Source organism: Lepus europaeus, chromosome 9, assembly GCF_033115175.1.
Source record: "Lepus europaeus isolate LE1 chromosome 9, mLepTim1.pri, whole genome shotgun sequence".
Lineage (NCBI taxonomy): Eukaryota > Metazoa > Chordata > Mammalia > Lagomorpha > Leporidae > Lepus > Lepus europaeus.
Window position 1 is genome coordinate 28617986 of NC_084835.1, and position 22160 is coordinate 28640145.

The following is a 22160-nucleotide window of genomic DNA, read 5'->3' on the forward strand; positions in this document are numbered from 1 at the left end:
CAGGGGCATGTGGAGACAAGGGGCACTTTGGGCAGGTTTGGGGTTGTGTAAATCCTGTTGGAGAGTTGCAGACTAGCCAGCCACCCCAGGTGCTTGGGCATCCCTGGGCAGATTCTGGTCCTGTCTGCAGCCGATTGATCCAGGACCCTCCCCGGTACAATTCATGGGAGCTGCCGTCATCACTACAGAGTCAGGGCACCTCCAGGCCACGCAGGTAGGCTCCCAGGCAGCCAGACTCCTCCTGTCCAGGAGCAGCCCAGGGCTTTGCAGACTCCCATTCCTTCTGCGTGAATGGCTGCCCGTCTTCCACCCCTCCCCAGCCTTTCCCCTCTGCTCCGGCCGGGTCTCAAGGGCAATCCGCGCATCCCCCCTTCCCCCAGATTCAGCCTCGGGTACTGTATCCAAAGCTTTCCTCCTGCTCGGGACTTCACCCCATCAAGCCTTCTCGTTACTTCCTCCATAAATCGGATCTGTTAGACACGACTGCCTTTGTGTGAATCCAGGTGGACTGTCCTTAATTAAATCGTAACTTCCCAGGTGTTCCTGTCTGGGCCTTCCCCTTCACTTTTTCTGAGTCCCTGCCCCTCCCCCACAGACTTGCCCGGGTTCCTTTCTTCCATTTCATCACCAGGGTAGCACAGTTCCCAGCTCCTGCTCTGAACTGCTGGCCGAAGGGGTAGTGAGGAGCAGCACCTGCAGCCCCAGGCAGGGTCCCCTTGCTTTCCAGGAAGGGGGCCGGCATCTCAGCCCTCTCGCCGCAGCCCACCTTCTGTTCACATCCTCTGCTCCCTGCACCGTCTCAGTGAGCATAAATCTGAGTTTCTTCCTCGCCTGTGAAGTGCAAGAGGCGTATCTGTTTTAGAAATTTAACCTACTTCCTTCTTCATCTGCACTAAGTCTTTTTAAACCCAAGTTCAGACAAAATAACTCTGCTATTTGATAAAAGCTACTTCCTCATCCGCTCTGCTTTCCCCACGTGCACCAGCCAGACATCGCGTCAGCTCTGTGACCTCGCGGAGTGTGATACCTTCTTATCTTATTATTCCTAAAATGTTGTCACCAGCGTCCTGTCCATGGGGATTGTGCTGTGCCTAATGTACATCTGATTCCTTGGCACTGCTCAGGCGTTACTCTCAGGGTTCTAATCGCACTGTAGTGGCTTGCTGGCTGTTTGTCTCCAGAGAACAGCTTTCCCTACACACCTCCATTTTGGCTTGTTTTAAAGATTGCTTGATTTATTTGCTTGAAAGGCAGAGTGACAGAACGAGAGAGATCAATCTTCCATCTGCTAGTTTACTCCCAAAATGGCTGTCAGAGTGAAGACTGGGCCAGGAACTCCATCCTTGTCTCTCACAAGAGTGGCAGGGACCCGACTACTTGACCATCTTCTGCTGTCTTTCCAGGTGCATTAGCAGGGAGCTGGATTGGAAGTGGAACAGTCCTGGACTCCAGTGGGCACACTGATATGGGATGCCAGTGTCACAGGTGGCAGCTTAATCCGCTATGCCACAGCACCAGCCCCCTTGGTTTTGTTTTCGTGCTGTGGATTTTTTTTTTTTTCTGGTACAATCAGAATGGTTGTTCCTACTTCCTAGAGCTGTTGTGAGGATGAAAGGAACTAAAATATTGAAAGGTGTGAGGCTGGCGCCGTGGCCCAACAGGCTAATCCTCCACCTAGCGGTGCCTGCACACCGGGTTCTAGTCCCGGTTGGGGCGCCGGATCCTGTCCCGGTTGCCCCTTTTCCAGGCCAGCTCTCTGCTGTGGCCCGGGAGTGCAGTGGAGGATGGCCCAAGTGCATGGGCCCTGCACCCCATGGGAGACCAGGAGAAGCACCTGGCTCCTGCCATGGGATCAGCGTGGTGCGCCAGCCGCATCGCGCCGGGCGCAGCGGCCTTTGGAGGGTGAACCAACGGCAAAAGGAAGACCTTTCTCTCTCTCTCTCTCTCTCTCTCTCTCACTGTCCACTCTGCCTGTCAAACAAAAAAAAAAAAGAAAAGAAAAGAAAAAGGTGTGAAAGCGCCTGCCCCACCGCATGCAGCTGGTGAGCATCCACGAGGGGTCGCCATCATTAGTGTTAGCTTCACCATCCTCACGAACTCTCACCCTCAGCTCCTATGCCGTTTCAGGCCTCCCTGGACTAGTGAATCTTTGAAGGGTGGCTCCCTTTGATTTTCCCTCTCTACCAAGTCCACTCGAACCATTGCTTTCTAATTCATTTGGACCTCCCTGGATCCCGTTCCCAGAGAGATGGAAACTTGTCACCAGATTGCTTCTCTCCACTGGGTAGCACCAAGCCCACACTCTCTATCCTTCACAGGCTGCTGGAAGATATTTGGTACTCATTTCCCTCTGCTTACCGCCCACACCCCAGCCAGTAGCCCCTTTTACAAATCATGGTGTGGGAATACTTTTTTTTTTCTCCTCCTGGGCCTGTTTTCTTTTCTCATCAGAGCACAGTCTCCTGTGCGTGTTCTCCATCTTCCCATGACTCACAGGACGGGGACGTGGGCTGTCCACCTTCAGAATTCCAGCACCTCTACAAGCCCAGGTCTTTGGTCTCTGGTTATCTCTGTGGTTTGGGTCTCTTGTCACCTTGGGAACATGGTGCTTTTGAAATGCAACTTACTTCACTACCAACATGTTTGATGTGGGATAACCCAAGGCACCATTTCTTCCCTGGGGGTTTGCACCCACTGATTAGAATATTCTTGAATCTATACAAAGCATCTGTGTGAAGTCTGCGTAAAATCCCACATGCCCAGATGCTGGCTGTGGGGTTTCCTTAAAAATAGCAGAGAATGGGGAAAGACCGTGGAAGCAGAGCTCCCTGAGGAAGCAGCAGGAGAGAGTGCCCAGCTGTAGAGAACTTGGATGGAATGTCCTATTTTCTTAGGTGACTAGGTGCTTGTTGCACTTGATGGCCATATTTTTAGCAAAGGCACTGCATACTTCCAAAAATGATGTAAGATCCCATAGGCTGTTAGAACATGTGCAAAGTAGACTGGCCAAAATTAATGTAAGAGGAATAGGATGGGACTTCTGTCCCAGTCTTCAGGATGAGTTAGGCACTGTGTCAACAACACAATGGGTAGGGAACATCTTTGGGGGAGCCAGGAGCCAGCAGGGGACCATGAGACACACACAGCTCCATCTGAAATCTCAGTGTGGATCGCCTCTGGGAAGGAAAAATTATCTTCACCATGTTTACCCTTTGGTTTAAATTCCCAGGGATGACAGAAGGAATTAAGGATGATTTCTGGTTTATTCCTATTACATCTGAGCTATTACCAAACTTTCTACAGTGAACACAATTATCCCTATAAATAGAGAACTTTCATATTAAAGAACTCATAAATTATAACTGCCTCTAAACTCTTCCTGCCAGTTGTATTGTTCTAAGTGCATTTGTTTCTCATAGCAATCCTATGAGGTATGTGCAATTGTTATCCCCATTTTACAGATGTGGAAACCAAGGCACAAAACAGTGTAATGGTCCACGGGCACCTAGTATGGATCCCAGCTCAGAGCTCAGGCAGTCTGACCCCCTAGAGCTGTGCTCTTGACACTTTGGAATGCCCCAGAAGGATCCCTTGAGTCCTTGAGGATCTCTTTCATTGCCCATGGTAAAAGAGTTCTCCTTTCTGAGAGGTGCAGAAAAAATGAGTGCTTTGCAAACCAGAGTGATTTCTCACCTGCTCTTGTTGCAAATCCTGCACACAGACTCTTCCTTGAATCTCTGTGAGGTCTCCTGGTGCAGCCGAGGTCTCTTGGTGCAGCGTAAGCCTTTTTCCTACTGCCCCGGTCAACTCACGTTTCTTGTTAACCCATCATGACTCTCATGGAAAAGTCTCTTGAGTCCTTTCTTCCCAAAGCCCTAGGAACCTCCTATTTCCCAGATCTTCGGCCATTTAACTTTTCTTGTTTAAACCCTCTGTAGGATCTGTCCAGTGCATGCTTGAGCTCTGGACCCCTGAGGGAAGCACAGCCCACCCTGCGAGCCCAGGCTGCTGTAGGGGTGGGGGAAGGCGAGGGAGTGAGATTTTGTTGCTAGGTGCTCTGTGCCGGAGTCTGTTTTCAAATGCTGATTGAAGCTTGCTTGGGAATGAGGGGTGTGTTGGTCCACTGCATCTTATCCCATTTGATCTGCTGGCCTGGCCAGGCTCATGTGTCATTAAAGGATTTGGAAGTGCATGGCACCTGTATACTGGGAAAGGTGAGATTTGTGTTCTGATGTGGACACCCAGCTTGCATTAGTAGGATGAGCCATCAATCCGTAATTCCACCACAACCTATGGCGGCCACTGAGTTTCTCAGGCAGGCTTCCCTAGAGGGCTTTGCGTGGGAGGTAAGAGCAGCAGGCTCGTGATGGAAGGGCAGCGTGGCTTGCAGCACTAATGTGACTTTTAGGAAACTGAGTGCTTTGACCAGTCACGGGAGCTGCTTCAGCTTCAGCATTCCAGAAAAGAGAGATTGCCAGGGGCTCTGGGGAAATGCATCTGAATGGGCAGCTCAGGGCCCAGGAGACCAGGGAAGCTGACCACTGCTGCCAGATTCCAATACGCAGTTCAACGGGGTTCCATGTTTTATTGAGGATGGTGCTGACAGCTGCTTTAATGCCCACTGTGTTAGCACACTTGCAGATACTTAGTATCCAATAGGGACAAAAGAAAGGTACTGCTTATGTCTCATTGAGGTTCTTAATTTGCCTTCCTTTGACTGTGTGTTAAGATACACTCTGCACATGTGCTTTTTCGTGACCATACACTCTAACATATGGGCACACCAAAGCTTGTTTGGAGGTTTTTCTCTGCCAGGCTTTTTGCAATTTCCTAGTTGCTCCCTGCTGTCAGTGCAGGCAGTGGCTGGTTCAAAAGCCCTTGGGACCACTCAGAACGGTGCCTTCCTGTGCTCCAGGGGGACTGAGAGCGCTGTTAGGCCTGTCTCTCTGGACTGGTTCTCGGTCCCTCTGCCATCTCAGAACCTCAGGGCACCCCTGACTTAATGATTCTGGGCGCATTGCTTCTCTTCTAGCATCTCCGCCTCCTCAGAAGGAAACAGACAATCCCAGAATGCTGCAGCCTCATGGTGCTGTGCTTGCATCTGGGGGCATCCTGTTAGAAAACCAGCAAACCCCTTTTCCTCCTGGCAGGGAGGGCACGAGCACCTTCCCATCACTCCAGGATCACAGGGCGTAGACTAACGGAAGAGACTATGCAAGCTTAAAACTTCAGACTGGGGCCGGCGCCGTGGTGGCTCACTTGGTTAGTCCTCCGCCTGTGGCACCAGCATCCCATATGGGCGCCAGGTTCTAGTCCTGGTTGCTCCTCTTCCAGTCCAGCTCTCTGATGTGGCCCGGGAGTGCAGTGGAGGATGGCCCAAGTGCTCGGGCCATGCACCTGCATGGGAGACCAGGAGAAGCACTTGATCCTGGCTTTGGACCGGCGCAGTGCCGGCCGTAGCGGCCATTTGGGGAGTGAACCAGCAGAGGGAAGACCTTTCTCTCTTTCTCTCTCTCTCACTGTCTACAACTCTACCTGTCAAATAAATAAAAATTTTTAAAAATTTAAAAAAGAAAAGTTTGAGTAAAGAAAATTATTTAAAAAAAACTTCAGACTGGCATGGTCACTTTATGTTATTTTATTTTTTTTATTTTAAAATTTATTTTAGAGGCATGGTTACAGAGAGAGAGATGGAGAGACAGAAAGGTCTTCCATCCACTGGTCCACTCCTCAAAAGGCCACAATGGCCAGAGCTGTGCTGATCCCAAGCCAGGAGCTAGGAGCTTCTTCTGGGTCTCCCATGCTTGTGCAGGGGCCCAAGGGCTTGAGCCATCTTCCACTGCTTTTCCAGGTCATTAGCAGGGAGCTGGATTGGAAGAGGAGCAGCCTGGGCTAGAACTGGTGCAGAGGCTTAGCCTGCTACACCAAAGCACCCACCCTAACATGGTCACTTTTTAAGACTTGTTTCTTGATTAAGAAAAGAAATCTAGGAATGACAGTATTTAATTTTATATTAACACTGTACAGCCTTTAATTTCATTCAAGTGCTTTCTCTCCTGACTTGGGAAGCAGAAGTTAAGAATATGAGCTCAAGAGGCAGAGAGGCTGTATAACCTGAGACAGTTCCCTTCACCCATGCCTCAGTTTCTCCACATGTAGAAAGGGGTCTATAATGGTAGGTTTTAAAACTTGTGCCTGAAACATTGTAGGAATGCAGTAAACAGTAGATATCAGTATTATTTAAGCTACATAAACATCTTTTAGCCACTTTTTTTTTAACAGCACCAGACAGGATCCCTGGGTTCTGGGAGTCCTCACTCAGGGACACTCTTGACAGAGTAAAAGAAAAATGAAGTCGTTGAGACACAGAGAGGTCACGGGACAGCTGGTTTGTGTCAGTAGCCAAACTTGAACCTTGATATCCTGGGTCACCTCCCTTGACCTTAGACTGCATCCTTTTCTGTCTGTGTCCACAGACAGGTGCTTAAGTGAGGCAATTTCCTTGGGGCTGACATCGCATGGCATAGTGGGTTCAGCCACCGCCTGCAGCACCAGCATTCCATGTGGGTGCCAGTTGGAGTTCCAGCTGCTTCACTTCCAGTCTAGCTCCCTGCTGATGGCCTGGGAAAGCAGCAAAGGATGGCCCAAGTGCTTGGACCCCTGTACCCACGTGGGAGACCTGGAAGAAGCTCCTGGCTCTTGTCTTTGACCTGGCCCAGCCGTGGCTGTGGAAGCCATTTGGGGAGTGCACCAGCAGATGGATGATCTCTCTCTTTGTTCCTCTCCTCCCTCCACCTGCCCAGTAACTCTTCCTTTCAAGTAAATAAAATAGATCTTTAAAAAAAGAGAGAGAGAGGCAGTTTTCAACCCAGGTAGTTGGGGGAAAGGTCACAAAGTCCATTTAGGGCTCATGAGCAGCAACTAGAAGTGGTAGAACCCACTAAAATGGGTTACAGAGGGCTTCATCAGAGTAAAATATATTTCTTACGTGGCTCCTAGTTTAAAACAAATTGATTTGGAGTGTGGGCATTTGTAGTAAGCACATTTGAGTTTCACTCCCAGGTCCTCAAGCTATCGAAAGGTATCTGACTCTCAGTGAACGTGAGAAAGATGGTTCTGACAGTGAAGATTCTCCTGATGCTGCCGAGAGTGGTGACGATGGTGATGCTGACGCCATGAGCGTCACGTAGCACATATGATAGCTAGTGTCCACCAAGGGCTTGGCACCCACCAGCTGCTCATCCCATTTCTGAGCCATCTAAACCCCAGAGAGCCTTACAAGATGATTGCTGTTAATAGGTCCGTTTCGCAGAACAGGAACTTGAGGCACAGAGAACGTGGGTGACTTGCCTAGGATCATAATACTCTGGCTCAAAGGTCTTGTTTTTGTTTTATAAGAACCAGTGTCCACTGGGGCTTCTTTTCTTTTTTTAAAGATTTATTTTATTTAAATGAAAGGCAGAGTTACAGGTGGGGGGTGGGGGGAGAGAGAGAGAGAGACAGAGAGACATCTTCTAATCACTGCTGATTCATTCCCCAAATAGCCACAACAGCCGGGGCTGGGCCATGCTGAAGCCAGGAGCCAAGAACCCCATCCTGGTGCCCCACAGGGATGGCAGGGGTGCAAGCACTTGGGCCATCTGCTGCTGCTTTTCCGTGCACATTAGCAGGGAGCTGGATCAATAGTGGAACATCCAGGACCTGAATCGGCGCTCATATAGGATGCTGGTGTCGCAGGTTGCAACTTCACCTCCCGCACCACGATGCCAGTTTCTTAGCTGCAGTGCTGTCTTGCCACACTAGTAGGTGTGTGGCCTCAAAGTATAACCTCTTTTCATGATCACTGAAGAAAAGGACCAGACCAGACTAACCATCTAGGCCTTTGTGTGCAGAAGACAATGCTGACCTTGGCCCTGGTGCTCCCAGGCCGGGTGCTGTTCTCTGCTACTGGGAGCTGGGGGTAGGGTGGCACGCAGACATGGCGAGGCTTACCTAATCTGTAGCTTGCCTGGGCAATGTGAGAGGGGAAGGTCCCAAATGTCTTTAGGCAGGCACCAGAAAGAAGAAAAATGAAAACCATGTTAAAGATAAATCGAGCCGTTCTTAAAAGTTAGAAAGGAGACTTAATTAGGACCAGCTCTCCCCATCCAAAACCACAAGAAGTTAAAATGGGAAAATATTTCCAGAAATGCCCATTATGTGTTGTTAAAAAATATCTAGGGTAAAATATACGTTTTATTTTATACAAGCCTCCAGCTAAAATCATGCTTGTACTCTCTGCCTCACAGAAGATGGGAATGCAGACCCAAATTTAAGCAGCCCCGAGTCCAATTTGGGTCGCTTGTGAGCACTGCAGTCTCTGTCGGCCAGGCCTTACTCCGGCCTCTCAAAAGGAGAAATGAGGAGAAAGGGATAAAAAGCAAGGCACGGGGAGGGGAAGCTGCCTCTCCTGATGGCCTGTGGCATGTCCGCAGTTGCTCCTCTGCCATTAACCGGCCTTGCCTGTTGAGTCCCGTTAGTGCCCGCGGCTGCACATCTGTCATCGCCGTGTCTGCTGTCCTCCGCTGAACTCCTGGAAGGGCCACAAGTCATTAGATGAGGTCAGCCTGGGGTGGGGGCGGAGAGCCAGGCTCCTGCTTCCCACTGAAGAGTGCGTAGGAACCTCCAGGCATCAGATACGGGGTCGCCCCTGGCCAGCGCAGTCAGCAAGGCCATTAATTGGCCCAGATTTCTCAGAGAGCGTTCAAAGGTGACTCATGCTATTAAAAAAAAAATGAACCCCTGTCTTCCAAACGGCAGGCTTTTTTTTTTTTTTTCTGAACTACTGTGTAGGAAAATATCTTTAACTTGATTATGTTTTGAAAAATGATTTCTTTATGACAAATCAGTCCTCCTTTTGAGAACCTGACTTGTCCCTGGAGACCGTCTTGCTGCTCGAGTGTTTTAGTCGACGGCAGGGATTTGGGGATTCTTCCACCTCGTGCGGGCCTGCCTGGTTGGTGCTGCTCTGGGGCTGACACAGGCGCACCAGAGTGAAGTCGGAAGCATGTGTTTGTTGTGGGCAGCGAGGACGCTGGGTGTGAGTGTGGGACGTAGACTCCTTACAAAGCACACCGAGGCTGCGTGGCCGGAGCGGCCCTCTCTCTGTGCTTTGGGGGAGCCACACGCACGGTGACCCAGGGAAGAACCAACCCACGCGTTGTCTCTTATCATTTCAGTTGCGGAATGCCATGGTGAACCGAAAGACGGGCAAGTTTTCCATGGAGGTGAAGAAGACGGTGGACAAAGGGGTACATTTTTCTCAAACATTCTTGCCGCTTAATTTAAAACAAACCACGGTGAAAAATTAGCTTTGAAAGCTCTATCTGGAATAAATATCTTTCGCTGAGATCATTTTTCTCTTGTCTTTACTTATCTCAAACAAGATTCATGCAGTACTATTAACCTGATCAGAGTGTGTCCATTTATTTTTATTTATTTCTGAAAACTTCACCTCGCAGACTAACCGTGTTTTCTTTTCTCTACAACTTTTTTTTTTCCCCCTTCCATCTAGAAACGGGTTTTGGTGATGACAAATGACTACTATTATACAGACATCAAGGGTACTCCGTTCAGGTACAGCTGATCATGATACATGACCATTCCATCAGGCCCATCTGTGGTGTTTGCACAAAACCCGCCGACACGCTCAGAGCCCACCCTCTGAAGATAACCAAACGCCCTGCTGAAAGGCTGGACAGCAGGGGCTTTTTCCACTGCTGCTTTTTTTTTTTTCCCCCTCAACAATGGGGAAGATGGTTCAGGCTCACCTGGTAGGACTCACTCCTTTTGTCATGGCTTTGCCTCTCAGTTTTGAGCAGATTAACTTTGAGGGTTCCCAGCAAGGGCAAAGAGGCATTCAGAGAGTTACCGGGGTCCTTAACCATCTAGCCTGCAGCCTCCTGCCTCCTATTTTGCATTTTATTTCCATGCCCAGAAGCGATTCTTCCAACTTGGAGGTAGCCGGTCCATCCCTACCTGTTGTGCTTCTGTGTCTGTCTGCTGTTGAATTGCTGGTTTCTCTTTGTCACAGTCCTGAAAAGTGATTTTCCTCATTGCCTGCTGTCGGATGCATATACAGCATTCTAAAGTTTCCTGCCACTCTTAGTGTCGTAATGTTACCGCTTTGTTCAAACCTATTTCAGTAAGTCTTCTTCGTATTCCCAAACTGGTATCTTGCTCCTAGAGAACTGAGGAGAGAAAGAGTTGACTGCCTACAGATGAATGTGAAACATAAATTCTAGCATCACTGCCAAATGCTGCCAAGCGGATTCCATTGGAACAAGGAACAATCCAGAAACACATGAGCTGCTGAGAGGGTTTGCCAAATGAAGAGACGATGTTTTTAAAACATCATCTCCTACATTAGGCAAAAGCAAAAAGGAGCTTAAATCAATCCAGTGAGAGTATGGAAAACCTATTAGACCAACGGGAGGATTGGGCAAGGGAGTCCACAACACAGTCATGTGGCTGCACTCAAGTGGCAGTAGAAGTTTCTGTGTTTGCCTGGAGAAGGGATCATTTTTTCCTCACTGCCAAACACGAGGGTCTAGAAAGACCTATCTCGGGCTGAATGCCGGGCTAGGGTGCAGAAGGCAGTAGGCGGGAGCAGAGTGCACGGCCCTTTGGGAGAGCGTCCGAGAGAAGGGCTTTGCTGAAAGTGTGTGCTGTTTGCCACAACTCTCAAAAACACACACAATCGGCCAATTGCTGCTGGCATTTCCAATCAGAAACTACTTTGAAGCAGCTGCTTGAACCTAAGAAAAACCAACACCCACTATAATCAGTGGGGTTTTGAAAGTAAACTGTTAGAAAAATTGTTTACAGAACATGAAATGGAAATGCGAAAATGGAAAATTAAAAAAAAAAAAAACAGAAAATCATTCGCCCACAAGTCTATTCCAGTGGACGCCATGGGTCTCAAGGTCTGCTTTGTTTCTCCACACAGTTTAGGTGTGGCGCTTTCCAGAGGCCATGGGAAGTACTTTTTCCGGGGGAATGTGACCATCGAGGAAGGTAAGGCGGTGCCTTGGCTCAGCGTGGCGTGTGGCGTGGGGAGAAAGCTCTGGAGCCAGCTACTAGGCTAACTCAAGAGCTTGCTAGCACATGCAAACGGCTACCTGGCCACTTGGGCACTGGACTCAAGTAATTGCCCACTGGATGTGACCCTTCTTGCCAGTTTGCCCAGGTTGCAGAATGGTAGGGACCTTAATCAGGGGTGGCCCTCTGTGGAGATTTAATTTATTTATATTCTGCTTTCATCCCACAGAGTTGTTGTGGCAAGTCAGTGGAATCATTCACCAACTGTATTGTTCTCGTACATAAAAATCAGTGCCAGGAAAAACACAATTTAATGTAAAAACTCAAGCCCAGGGGAAACAAATGAAAACACAGATACAGAAGCCTCAGTCTCCTACAGAGTTGAGCCACAAATTTCACTTGTGTTTCCTGGCAGCCCTAGCCCACAGGGCGCTGTGACCATTTACGTGATTTACGGAGTTTGGAAGGAGAAAGGAGCACCTTGAGGCTCCCAGGCCCTCTTGTCTTCATAAAGCACAGGTGCACAGTGGCTGTTGCTGCTTCGATTTAAACTTTAGACTTGCTGTCACACACATCCTGTCTTCCTCTCCCAATAGAAGTGCAGAGAAATTCCTTTCCCCAGTGTCACAAGCACCCAAGGACAGTGGGCTTAGTTTCTGGAGAGCTCCGCTCCCACAGTGGGCTTGAGCAGGTCACTTATTCTCCTGGGTGTTTGGTTTTTCATCTCCCTGGAGGAGGAGTTAGACCAGAACATTACTCTTCCTGGGTAAACCCAGAAATGACGGCCAAGAGCAGGAAGGTCAATTACAAGCCAAGTTTTAATTGTTTAGAACCGGTTACAAATGAATGTGGTGACTTCCAGAAACTGGACCACCCACGGCTCGCTCAGATGACGTAGCAGAGATTGATGGTCCCTAAGACACCAAGTTCCACAGAGGGCCATCTGGTTTACTGGTGATTGTCCCTACATTGTTTCACAGATGTTGGATTTTATTCTCCAAGTGCCTGTAACATCTCATAGGACAGAAACGAGAGGAGAGGGGTTTACTATGGAGTCTGCGGAGCTCAAAGTGTGCCCGCCACAGGGTCAGTCGTGTGTTCTGTCTTCCGGAGACACACAGGAGAAGACAGGCAACTTTATGACCAGGGCTGGTTACTGTACGAAATGTGTTCTCAGAGATCCTCTGTTAATTTCTAGACTGTTTTCCTAGTCCTATGGGCCAAGTGTGGCTCTGAGGCTGTTGCTGCCTGTGAGGTCAGAGAAGCCATGTCTAAGCATTCGAGATCAAGATGAGGAAACCACTCGTGGTCAGAACAGTGGGAGGGGAGTTGAGTCATGGGTTGCTTGCCTTAGGTGTCTGTTGCCTTCGTCAATCCTCAAGACAGGGGCCTGTCCCTCCCTGTCCACCCTACTGTCCCACTGTCCCTCTCCTTCTCCTTTTGTCCCCTTGTGCTCTCCCCCCCTTTCACACACACAGACACACCCGCACACACACATACACAGTTGTTTTGTATTGTCTTTTGGATCATTTTCTTGGGTCACTGTCTTCTTCCTGTATGGTTCACAGCTGTTAAACCAAGCAGTCATATAGAGAGAACTTCAGAGCTAACTATAACCACCATGCAAGAAATTTGTTTGAATCCTCAGCAAGGGGGATAGTGTCTGGTTATCCACACCAATGAGGTCAGATCTTCCTCTCACTGTTGGTCCTTTGTACATAAAAGGCCTTACGCTCCTGCCAACTTCGCTGAGTAATAGGAGCTGGGAAGGCTGCTTCCCCTCAGGCTGGCGAATTGAGGGGTCTTGTCAGCTCTAAAGCCCTGGCATGACTATCGTTCCTGGAGAGGGAAGGCCTTCTCCAGGGATGACAACCGCACAGCCATAGGATCTTCAATAAGGAATGCTTCCTTACAGAGTGCAGCGACTTTCCACAAGCATTGCCAATGCCAGATACTACAAAGATGGCAAATGGGTAGATTTTGCTCAAAAACATGAGATGTCCCTACTGAGGGTGAAAGTTCTACCTGCTGAAATTGTTTCTCTTTGGAGTTCCCTTTGGAATTTTGTTGTTTCTTTTACATCCATTGTGCACATTAACTGTCCGGTAAATTTGGGCTTATGCCACTCTTGTCAGCAGTACCTGTCAATGGATGTGATGGTGTTAGGAGGACCAAGAGCAGAGGTGACAGAATTATAGAACAGTGAAATTTTCTTGGTGCCCTAAGAATTCAGAGAGGAAATCAAAAAAGATTTTCCTTTTGGGGTCCTTTGAAATATAACCAAAGTGGGACTGAAGGGTGAAAGTTGAATGAAACAGAAACTAGAAAAATAGGCAGATTTGGCATCCTTAACCCCACATTCTGGGCAGGTGCGTCCTTGTACTCACGTTCCTTGTGCCACGAGCACTCTGCTGGTTGTCTAGCTGACTCCACCCTCTTCCCTCAGTTCTTTGCTTGCAAGTTACTTTCTCAGCGTAGGCTCTCTTGACCATCACACTTGAAATTGAAATTGAAGTTTTCTCTCTTCTCCCGTCTCTTGCCATCTCCTCTGTATCTCGTCCCGTGCTGAATCTTCCATCATAGCCCTTGCTATCAACTCAGATGCTAAATATTTTACTTTTAACTCTGTTTACTTACCTCTCTTCTGCCACTAGAAATTAAAGACCATGAAGGCTGCAATTCTGTTTTGTTCACTGCTGTAGCCTCATGGCCCAGCATGGAGCCGGGTACATTAGGTTTTCAGTGGAAATATTGAAAAGAGGAAGGAAAGAAGGAAGGGACGAGGGGGTCAAGGGAATGCATATCGGGAGAGAGGAAAGGAGAAAGGGAGAAAGGGTGCATGGATTGTCCTAGGGATGAATCATTATCCCCTTTAGTCATATGAGGGAGCTGGTGAATTATGTGATATTACTTGCATCTCATGGTTGATGTAACTCAAAGAATGACCTGACATTCCCAAGGTCATTCAAGCAGTAGGCGTGGGAACTGGGATGTGGAATGATATTCATTCTAATTTGCTAGTATTTTGTGTCTAGTATTTTGCTGTTTACTTTATACATTTGTATTGGAAGAGGAAAGTGGAGTCCTTGTTTCAGTAGGATATGATTGGGCATTCAGGAAACTGACTCCCTGAAATGGGCTGGTGCTGAAGTCACCACTGGGAAGTGTGAGTGTCTGCTTGTAGCCCACTGAGATGCGAGGAGAGAGGGGTTTCCGAGTGTCTCAGCCTGTGGGGTGACAGCAGAGTACTCAAGGCTGGCTGCTTTAATGAGTGAGGAGGTCTTAGAGGCTGAATGTTCAAGCCCAGGCAGCCCCAGCTGGTCAGACTTCTGGCTGCATCACCACACGGCAGAGGAGTGACAAAGGAGACAGCCACTTGCAGTAGGGCATGCATGCAAGTGAGGAAGCATGAGAGTGAGGAGCGGCCAGACTCACTGTTAGTTCCCGACTCTCCTGGGAGCTAACTTCATCCTGGGACAGCTACATGAGTCCCTTCCGAAGGTGATCTGATCACCTTCTACTAGGTCCCGCCTTTTAAAGACCCACCACCTCTTCATTAATTCTCACAAAGTACTGTTATGAGATTTTAACAGGAAAAACAAGACAAAGTATATATGGGGGCTCTTTGTATTATTACCTAACAATTTTGTTTTGAAGTTAAAACTATTCTGAAATTAAATATTAAAAATAATAGAATTAAATCTAAAATCTGATATTAAAAAAGGAAGAAGAGTCACCATTATTCAGTGCAGTTCCACTGGGAACCAAGCTTCTAGCACACAGATCTTTGGAAGAAAAACAAGATCCAAACCCTAGCATACAGTTAGGGTGGCCTGGAGCATCCTATTAAAAAAAAAAAAAACGATACCTCTAGATCCCTGCAGACTCCAAGTCCCCTGCCCCATTTTTCCTTGGGGTCCTGTAATAACTGGAAATTGTTGCTCATCACAAACAGTTGAGCACTGACAATTCCATATTGTTTAACCTATAATTTCCCTCTGACAGCCACCCATCAGTTAGGGCTTCGCCTTATTCCTGTTTTGCCCGTGAAGAAACAGACCTTCAGAAAAGGAAAGTGCCCTGCTAACATCACACAGTAAAGAAGTAGCCTAGCCCAGCTCCCAGCCTGAACTACGTGGGGCTCCAGAGTGGGTACCTCTAACCATGCTGTTAAGTTTCTCCCCAGGGCTTGCCAGCACACTGCTCGTCTTCAGGGGGTTTCAAGGCTTCCCTTGGGTATATGGCCAGGAAAGGTGGCAGTGCTGGCTGAGTAAGGTAGATCTGGGGAGAGTTCTGCCTGGGAGGAGCGCTTGTTTCCTTTGTTGAGAGTCCCTGTTCCCAGGCAGGACCCATTGGGGTTGATGCCTACCTTTAGCTCACCTAAGCCCTACTCTAGAATCCTTAAAGCACGCAGGAGGTTGGGGGAGTGGTGTTTACTCATTTGCCCTTTCTTCTTCATCCCCAGGCCTGCATGATCTAGAACACCCTGATGTATCCTTGGCAGATGAATGGTAAGAGTTTAAACAGCCCTGTATCAGCATTAGTATTTGCTACCCTCCTTGGCTTCAGGTTGTTTTTGCTCCTTGATCAGTTTTGCTGTTTCAAAGGCCAAGGAAAGAGATACCATAAAAATGTCTAAGCTCTTGTTTTGGGCTGTGTCATGATCTTAGGTCCTACTGCAACACTGACCTACACCCTGAGCACCGTCATCTGTCTCAGTTAGAAGCTATTAAGCTCTACCTCAAAGGCAAAGAACCTCTGCTGCAATGTGAGTGCATCTGAAGCATGGTGTGTGCATGTGTGGTGGGGCGGGGGAGCAACTCATGATCAGCCTCACCTCTGTTTTCCAGGGAAGCCTTGCTTTGGCAGAGACTGTCACTCGTATTAAATCCAGCCAAATGTCTGTTTTCTCTGCGAACAGTAGAATGGGTTACTGCAAATTGCATGGAATCCCCAGTCATGGTTTAATCCTTTGCACTGGATTTGTCCACCTATAAGATCAAGTAGTCAAGCAACTGAGTGGGATGAAAAGGGACCTCTGGGAAGGGACTGTAAACACTTGCTTATGCAGCTCCCTTGTTTTGCAAATGAGAAACTAAGGCAGGAGGTAGGACTTGTCTCATCTGGAGCCACAACCCAGGCTCCTGCTCTTTTAAGAGTGGGGTCACCACTAGGGCATGTTGCCTCTTTTGGGAGTGCATGTTCCACTCCCTCTCCTCCTAGCGAGGGTCCTCTGGGAGCCTGCTACATGAGAAGTGGCCGATGGGTGGTGCAAAGAGGCAGGGCAGCAACAGCAAGTCTGTATGTCCACCCACGGCAGAGGCAGGAGCAGACCCTGAGCCAGCACAGAATAGTTCCAGTGCCCACGGTTTGGGGAGGGGAAGATTCAGCAGATGTGAGCATGGCACCTGTCCCCACCTCTAACAAGCAAGTCTGCCTCAGTGATGTGAAAAGTGCTTTACCTGTGTTTCTGTTGGAGTAGCCACAGCTATCCTGTGAGAGATAAAAGGAAATCATATGGCAAACTAAACGGCATCTTCATGAGATGGGTTTACTCTGGCAGGGCATGGTCCCGATAGACACCGTATGAATCCAATTGTTCATTTTCTTTGACTTTTTCAATGACCTATTTATAGAAATAAAACAAAAAAATACACATTTTTAGTCATCATCAAGCTTTACCAAGTCTTAATAATTTGCCTTATTTGATTTAGCTCCCATTTAGGGTATGGATCTTTACAGATTATGTTGAAGTCCCTGTGAACACCTGCCCAGTCCTGTTTCCTTTCCGAAGAGAATGACCATTCTGTATTAGCTCATTAACATCTTGCACTTTATACTCTTACTACATATGTAGGTATTTGTAAATAATATAGAACATCATTTTCATATTTTGGATATTATACTTTATATATATAGTGTGATCTATAAACTGCTACATGTAGTAATCCATATATTATGTGCATATAATACATACGTGTAGTCTTCCTAAAGCTCATATAAAATGTATATTATAAAAATACATATCATAAAAATACAATTTCAAAAAATGTTTGGACTCAAATATGCATTATAAATAAGGATATTATGGAAAAATTAAGTATAGATGTTTAAACTTTTTGCACCAAAATGTTTATCTTTTTATTCTATTTTTTCTTAGACTTTTTAAAGTACTCCCTTTTATACTACAGCTTGTATTGGCATTTGTTATATTTTTGAAGTTTGCGTTGATCATTTGGACATAGAACATTTGCTTGAATTAATGTGTAAAATCCCACAACATAACTGTATCTCAATCATCGTCTCTTGGATGACGAGTTGAGTAGCAGCCAGGTTTTGCTTTTTAACAAGGTTCAGTTGTCTTTTTGGACCCCAGCCCTGGTGAGGACTGGCCTGCCTCTGCAGAGAGACTGGAGAAGTAGGGTGCCTCTCCTGACTCAGGATCTCCCCTTCAGTGCTTGACCTCTTCCACAGGGCTCCACCAAGGTCCCTTTGGAAACAGACACCCCCGTTTAAAAAAATACTTAAATGGAAGGAATCACAGAATAAGAGTCATTGTGTTATGGTCTCCCTTTCCTATCTTACAACCAGCCGTGAGCAGGGTGCTGAAGAGTTGCAGGTTTTGGTAGAGGACAGAGGTAGGGAGGACAAGAACCAGCTTCCCACAGAGTTGGTTTCTTGCGGTGTCCAGCTCGGGGAGTCAGCCTGTGGGTCCAGGGCGTGAACTATGCGAGATGGGGAAAGAAAGCAGAAAACGGAAGTCGTAGACTTCTGATTTACTGTCTTCCCATCCAAATGCTTTGGAAGTCCCTGCATTGTTGGCATATCAGGTGTCAGAACGTTCTTAAGTGCAGCTGCTGGGAGAAAGTAGCCTGCAGATCCTGCAAAATGAGCCCAGGGGGCGCTGCTCATGCCCCTGTTCGGCGTCCGGTCACAGCTGTCTGCTTACCTGTGCCTCCCAACAGGTGATAAAGAACTGATCCAAGAAGTCCTCTTTGATGCCGTGGTGAGTGCCCCCATTGAAGCGTATTGGACCAGCCTGGCACTCAACAAATCTGAGTAAGTGGTTGCACGTGTCTGCCGTTCATGGCCATTTCCTCACCAACGCTCCAAAATATGGTTATGGTTTAAAGAACTCAAGTGTTTTAGGAGCCTGGTGTTAAAGTTCTTTAATTTTCCCCAAAGCTCTAAACCACAAGAGCTAGAGCAGATTAGCGGCTCGGGCTTGGCTGGCAAGATCCTGGGTTTGACATCTAATTTGTTTGAGTTTTTAACTTTACATGAAATTCGGTACGCCGAGGTAGGGTGACACTTCCGAGAGAGGGAGGCGGAAGGAGCATTTTGTTCCCTGCCTCACCACAGCTCCATCCACTTCACGGTCTTGAGGGAACTTGGGATGCTGGCCAGGGTAGGCTGCGAGTAGGATGGGGCTGGGGGAGGCGGGGCGAGAGCTCTGTTTCTGTGGGTGTCAGATGTAACCCAGTGGTTTTATTTCTGAAGTGGGGGGTGGAGGTACAGGAGGGGGAGTTGGTAGCGAGAACTGCCTTAGCAGCTTACCGATACTATTGTTTACTGCTGTTTTTAAATACGCCGTTCAAGATCCAAAATAAGAAATCATTCCTTCTTCCTTATGCTTTATTTAGTCCTCTCTGCTGTCTTGTCTTCAATAATTTCTTCTCTTGTTTTATCTTCCCTTTTCTCCCTTCTATCACCCATTCACTTTCCATTTGCATTCATTTATTCATTCATTCATCAAGTATTGATTCTGTGTCTGCTGTGTGCCAGCTACTGAGCCAGGTATTGGTGAAATGGAGGTGACCCAAACATATGAAGACCTTGACTGTGGTGCCTGTGGTACCTAGCGTACCATGTTAAGAATTGTGAGTTACTCCGAAGGGGAAAGAAAAGCATGTCAACTGTAACAGTGGAGTAGAGGAGGAAGACAGGAGCTAGTCTAAGAGCTGGGACCCGTTTCAAGGAGATGGCACAGTGTGTGATTTGACCCAGTCAGAGAATTTAGAGAAGCACCCCACAGCATACAGGGTAGCCTAGAAGGTGTCAGGTGTCAGGAGACAAGGCTGCAGAGCGGCCAGGCAGTTCAGGACCCCAGGAATCAGGTTAAGGGTTTTGGATTTTATACTCAGAGTATTAGAAACTCATCAGAACATTTTAGGAAGGGAGGGATATGCTTAGGATGGCGTTTGTTGGAAAGGATCTCTGTTGCTGTGTGGAGAACACAGTGTGATGGGGTAGGACAGTAGTGAAGGCTCCTGCAGTGCCCCCTGGACAAGGGGCATTGAGAGAAGTCCTCTGGTGGCCTGCTTCAGCAGGAAGGACCTCAGGACTTGCTGATGGGTTTGTGGGGGCCGGGAGGCTGAGCCGGCAGGATCCATCCCGAGTTTATGTCAGTAGCACCTGGGAGAACGGTGCTGATTGCTGAGGGCAGAAAACGCTGAAACAGGAGCACGTTTGCGGAAGGGATGGCCAGAGCATCTTCTAGACATTGTAAGCTTAAAGTAGCTCTGAATGTCTCCACTGGACTTGCTATGTGGACAAACGAACACATGAGTCAAGAACTCCAAAGAGAGACTGCTGTTTTCCTTGTATTTTGAGGGTATCCTTGGAATCCTTACCTACATGGTTCTTACTCCTTGGGATGTCAAGAAAGATTCAAAGCCTTTTCTGAAATTCTTTCTCTAGTTGACGTGGAAATGTTTTGGTTAGACTCTCAAGAAACTCAGAATCTTTGTCAACGATTGCTGGCTCATTCCTCACACATACTCAAAGTTTCTTGAGGTTGTAGCTCACTTTGTAACTTCTATTTGGAACTGACTGGACATCCTGGCTTTCCAACTTGGTGTAGGCTCCAAGGAGACACAAATGCTTGATGCTGATTTGTGCTGACCTCTTTGACTACACCAAACATCAAATAACCGAATGATCTTAGGTTGAGGATGACATGGATAGTGCTTCTGACCAAATTGTTCCTAGCATCTAAGAGACAGAGGCAAACTAAAGCTCTCCTTCCCTCCTTCTCTCTCTCTCTCTCTCTCTCTCTCTCTGTCTCTCTCTGGTATTTACACACACACACACGACATATATATATATATATATATATATATATATATATATAATATATATATACATATATATATATTTCTCCTTTTTTGAAGGAGAAATATTGTAAATCTCCTGAAAAACATACTTGAAAATCTAAAATTTGCCACTGAAGTGGGACAAAAATGCATGAATTTCCACATAAGTTGTTTATGGCTAAGGTTGTTTTTATGGTTCCCGTGCATGGCCTCCTAGATAGTAGACAGGACTAAGAACAGCTATTTGGCAGCATGCACACAAAAAGCTAGCCCTAAGGGTTTTCTTCCTTTCTTCCAAGTCCATCTTGTTCTTAGCCCGTACTCTCTGAACTTGCACCCAGAACCTGGAAATATAGATGTGTTCGTGATTGGAAGTGCATTTTTCTCAGCTGCTTTTACTGGCGGGGAGTTCTTCATTTTCCTGCAAGAAAACTTGTACAAGGGAGAAGACTCTGCATTCTGTATTTGGTGCATGGCTGTGTGTGCTTGGGTGTGTTTCTGTCATTTCTTTTCAAGTTCATGTTTCAAAGCCGCGACTCTGTAAAACTCATGGTGAGTTCTGCGGTGCAAAAGCCACTCTCTGCTTACTGTCCAGAAGCGTCCCCTGATGTGCACGGTTTTCTTTCAGGAATTCTGACAAGGGCGTGGAGGTCGCCTTCCTCGGCACGCGCACAGGCCTCTCAAGAACCAACCTGTTTGTTGGGGCCGAGCAGCTCACCAATCAGTAAGTAGCAGAGCTTTTCTGCAGGGGCCCCCTGAGCCCGTGAAAAGCGAAGTTCACAGGCACGCTTGCTTCGTTTCTCAGTTCCCGGCGAGTAGCAACAAAGCTCGGACCTCCCCAGGCCTCTGGAGATTCTTCTCTGCTCTGCCACGGGGGCCCCTGCGTGTGTACTCACCTGCCCCTTGGCCTCTGTCCACCTTGCCGGAGCCCTCTCTTGCCCCGGTGTGAGTCATCTCATAGCTTGGGAGGTGGTGTGGCCGCTGGGGTCTGGGGGAGGAAGCGCTCGTCCCTTGACCGATGTCATCAGTGTCGTCTCAGTGTTCAGTTGCTCAGCAGCTGTGCTGAGGAATTCCTGTCCCTGTGGGTAGAAGTCAGTGTTTAAGGACTGGGGGATGTATGTTCATAACCCCCGTGCCTGTGCGTGTGAGCTGAGGGATGGCAGCCCCCCCGGGAGAGGGCCTCCCTGGTGGACGGAGAGTTACAGAGTCCAGTACTTAGGTGCCTTTAAGACGCTGCTCAGCCCCGGTGTCTTCAGTGAGCCGCAGGCCGGTAGCTGATTAAACTGGCATTTCAGCAGAGCCGATGGATGAGCTGTGAAGTCTTTGCTAAGCCCATGGATGTGTTCTCAGTTTCTTTCCTCTGGGGCAAAGGGCATTATTCAGCCAAGGCCAAATGGGGCTGGAGATGCAGAAAGTTCAAATGTGATTTGCAAGTTGTCTGTGGGTTTTGAGGTCATCATGGGATCTCACATGGGCTGACCCTCCGGGTACCTGGAGGCCAATAACTGAGCCATGGTCTGGTCATGAATTTGAGAGGGGTCAACCCATCAGGGGCCCAAGGAGGAGGTGTTCTGCCCACACTGAGCCCTAGCTGGGCAGTGCTACTTGCAGCTGTTAGATGAGGCCAACATCGACCAACAACTTACAGAGCCAAGTGCGGGAAATGGAAGATGGGCCAAGCTATAGATACTTAAGGAGAATCATGTTCAAGTCCCATTCCATGACTTCTGATTTTTCAGTACCTCTCACTTATCAGGCATGGCATTAGCTATGCTTGTGACTTGAGATTTTTTTTGATGTCTTTAAAGATACTTTACACAAAACAGTTATTTCTCCAAAGGACAAGTTGCTAGGAAGGACTAGATGTACTGAGATACACATGGCCTTCTCCTTCTGGGATCCAGAGGGGTAAATGGAGACACGGGTAGATTTTCTATGCTCAGAGAGGAAGGCTGCTGTCAGTATTGTGATGAAAGTGAGCAGAGG

At 47.8% G+C, this 22160-nt stretch overlaps 1 protein-coding gene across 1 annotated transcript in view; it reads left to right on the forward strand.

Annotated features, from left to right (window-relative positions):
* CACNA2D3 (calcium voltage-gated channel auxiliary subunit alpha2delta 3) overlaps positions 1-22160 on the forward strand; it is an 877616-nt gene that overhangs the window by 689467 nt on the left and 165989 nt on the right. Inside the window, exons 19-25 of the mRNA XM_062200176.1 lie at positions 9219-9290; positions 9554-9615; positions 10988-11055; positions 15545-15590; positions 15750-15847; positions 18045-18138; positions 20803-20898. Of these exons, the coding sequence (XP_062056160.1) occupies positions 9219-9290; positions 9554-9615; positions 10988-11055; positions 15545-15590; positions 15750-15847; positions 18045-18138; positions 20803-20898 (536 nt within the window). The remainder of the gene's footprint in view (positions 1-9218; positions 9291-9553; positions 9616-10987; positions 11056-15544; positions 15591-15749; positions 15848-18044; positions 18139-20802; positions 20899-22160) is intronic.